The sequence below is a fragment of the Achroia grisella genome, unplaced genomic scaffold (genome assembly GCF_030625045.1).
Source record: "Achroia grisella isolate CSIRO2021 unplaced genomic scaffold, CSIRO_AGI_Agris_v1 utg1240, whole genome shotgun sequence".
NCBI classification, from domain to species: domain Eukaryota; kingdom Metazoa; phylum Arthropoda; class Insecta; order Lepidoptera; family Pyralidae; genus Achroia; species Achroia grisella.
Window position 1 is genome coordinate 295,581 of NW_026712603.1, and position 3,065 is coordinate 298,645.

Consider the following 3,065-nt stretch of genomic DNA (forward strand, 5'->3'; position numbering starts at 1 on the left):
TCACTTGTTAAATTCTTCATTTTCCATGTGCTTGACGTATTTACTGTAGATCTGAATGAAGTATGCAGTCAGAACTGTAAGAAAAAAGTAATGAAATGTATGTAAATGAGTTAGCATATCTATATCTGACAAATTCTTGAAATAATATTAGTAATTTGACCAAAATTAAATTATATGTTTGAACATTATTAAAGTTCAATTGTCAAAGCAGATACTAGCAGTCGCACAGGCAATAAACAAAAGATAGTCAAATATATTTTAGTAAGTATTGTTTCTTGTTATTGATTGTATTTTGTGTGCATTAGTCTAAAAAATATTACCATTCTGTACTCTTTCCCTATATAAACTATATGTGTGCGAAATTTCATACTCTATCCACTCAATTTTCTTAAAAGTGATACAAAGTTCTTACTTCACGTATTAATATTATGATACCATCAGGTCAGGGAACCTATTTTGTTCGCCCTGTCGTTGTATATTAGAGAATTGTCAGAGACCATACAGTAAACTGCAAGAACTAAAGAACTTACCAAAGTTAATAATTTCGAAGATGCTTGTGACAAGGCTGAAAGATCCATAACTATGTAGAAGATAAATGTTCCCAATTATTATCACTATCAACCTTAAAGAAGCCAATGAGATGAAGACACGAAAAAAGCCAGAACGTTTCTGTAACATATGTTGCTATTATATATTATATACTAGTTGTAACAAACCAAAGTGATTAGAGAAGCAACGTTAGGTGAACCTTTTGCTACGTTTTCGAGTGAAGTATATACAGCGAAATGTGGGCATGTAGTCTCTATGACATATAGTGTTATGTTCACCATGAAATACACAGTTGATAATGTCAGAGACTAAGACAACGCTTCAATGGACGTCAGTATATTAACAACCATTTTTTCATGTCATTGTAACGGCAAAAATTTTATCTCGTGGTAAGTGGTAACCATCGCTTATATACTGAATAGTATTACAGAAATCAGGTCATCACGTGACACTCGTGGTATTCCTAATGCAGAATTAACAAACCTTACAAACTTATAAACCGATACCAACCTTATGCACTTCAATCAACCAGGCAGCATTGATGATAACCCAGACAAAATTGGTGAACAGAATGATCGTGATAAACCACGCAATCCTAAATAAAACAGTTTGTTGTGAGGATTCAGAAAACTGTGGAACACTTTGAATTTCAACTTCCTTGGATACATCGAAGTGGTTGAAGCCATTTGTTGCGTAGCCAAGAATTGTGGTCACAGTAATGGTTGCGATGATGCTCAGCAATGTACTGACCTGAAAAGTTTTTAATATGTTAATAATGTCAATGTGCTACCTCTAATATAGTTGAGTGCAATGATGGCTGGCTCATCCGACACTCTTTTGAACGGATGCTGCTTGTGCGCACTGGTTTGTTCACGAACACTGATTAGATTTTTTGTTTTTGCAAAAGCATATGCTGGTGGCCACTCTATTCTCCAAAATTTGAATTTAAGTGAATCTGTATTATTGTAAATATGCACAACATTTATTTGAAAAGAATACGAGTTTCTTGTCAGTTTTTCTCATCTCGAAATCATTCCGAACTGACGGTAGATTTGACATATCATAAGAGTCTGTAATAAACCGACATGAATTTAATTTGAATTTGAATTTAATTGTTTTTAATAGCATAGAGCCAAACAAAGTTGTGACACATCTGATAGAAAGTGATTATCATTGCCTTCAACATCGGGGTATTACAACCTGCAATTGTTGTCTGCTTTTTGAGAAAGTCTGGATAGGGGAAGGAATTAGGAAAGGGATGAAGAGCGATGACACTTGATGCCGGTACTCTGCAGAGGTGTGGTATTTTTCAGTTCGAGAAGGCCAAAAATATTATTATTATAGAGACATTGTTTACAAAGTATTCTAGAAGAATCTGTCTCAACTATTTACACTACCAGCAAATATAATTAGTAAGGAAGAAACTTGCGTGTTGTTATTTTAAATTAATGGTATTCATTAGTTAGGAGTTGGACAATACATCAGAGTGTGGTAGGCATTTGAAGACGATATAATGTTCATGATACTCATGATGTTCATGTATATAGATATGAACACAGACAGACAATAGTTGTCAGTTTCTAACAAATAGATCTTCAGTGCGTTTGCTAATCCAGTTACATAAAATGAAACTAATACCGCGCTGTCCATGATCTTCTGATTTGGTATTTTCCTATCGATCCTTCGTCCAATTCAAACAGGAATCGAAATTACAACTACCTAAACCGAGGTTTAAACCCCTAGCGGTACCCTCAGACTGAAGATGGCCTACAGCCACTCTATAAATCACTCCGCGGGTTTGGAGTGCCACCAATACTCTTCTCCTATCATTCAGTGAAGGTAAAAAGTTCGAAAAATATATGCTTTGTTCTCACAGTTATCTCTTGCACCGTATTGATAACGTTAAAGAGTGATAATACATTACCAAATTCAAATATCCCAGAATAATGCATCCAGTTCTTAGCGGTATCCAAAAGCAGCATCTTGTCACCGAAGGCTCTATCTGAACTCTATAGTTCATTGATTCTGACATACTGAAACAATAAATTTATGAAATAACTATGATTTTAAAATATTGTTGACAAAACAACAACTTTAAATGGTATAATGCTGTAATGCCGTGCAAGGAATGGAACCGCGACCCTTAAAAGTACAGCAATGTGCTACACCGCCAGATCATCGAAGCCGTCATATATATTATATTATATACATTTAACTTACCAAAAAACGTCTCACTTTTATCCAAAAAATTCAATATTATTACTTGTATTACAACGTTTCACTTTTATCCACTAAATCCAATATTATTATAAGCTGTGGTCTGTTAATAAATACATCAGGTGATAATAACAAAACGTATACGTCCACACTCGAATATGCGCACAGTATTTTGGCTATATAATCAAAATCTTGTATCACTCACAGACGCCCATTCCGGTCAGCACAGGTATTCTGTAAGTGCTTAATCAACTCATTTCACTCATCACTTCGCTCAAGGTATCGTATCCACTTATCAA

At 34.6% G+C, this 3,065-nt stretch overlaps 1 protein-coding gene across 1 annotated transcript; it reads right to left on the reverse strand.

The window, feature by feature from the left end:
• Positions 1 to 2,581, reverse strand: LOC131854594 (uncharacterized). Its single transcript, XM_059205715.1, has 4 exons — positions 2,474 to 2,581; positions 1,060 to 1,299; positions 531 to 669; positions 1 to 74 (listed from the first exon to the last, which is right to left on the reverse strand). The coding sequence occupies exons 1-4, from the start codon at positions 2,579 to 2,581 to the stop codon at positions 1 to 3; spliced, it is 561 nt and encodes a 186-aa protein (XP_059061698.1).
• Positions 2,582 to 3,065: the final 484 nt, after the last annotated feature.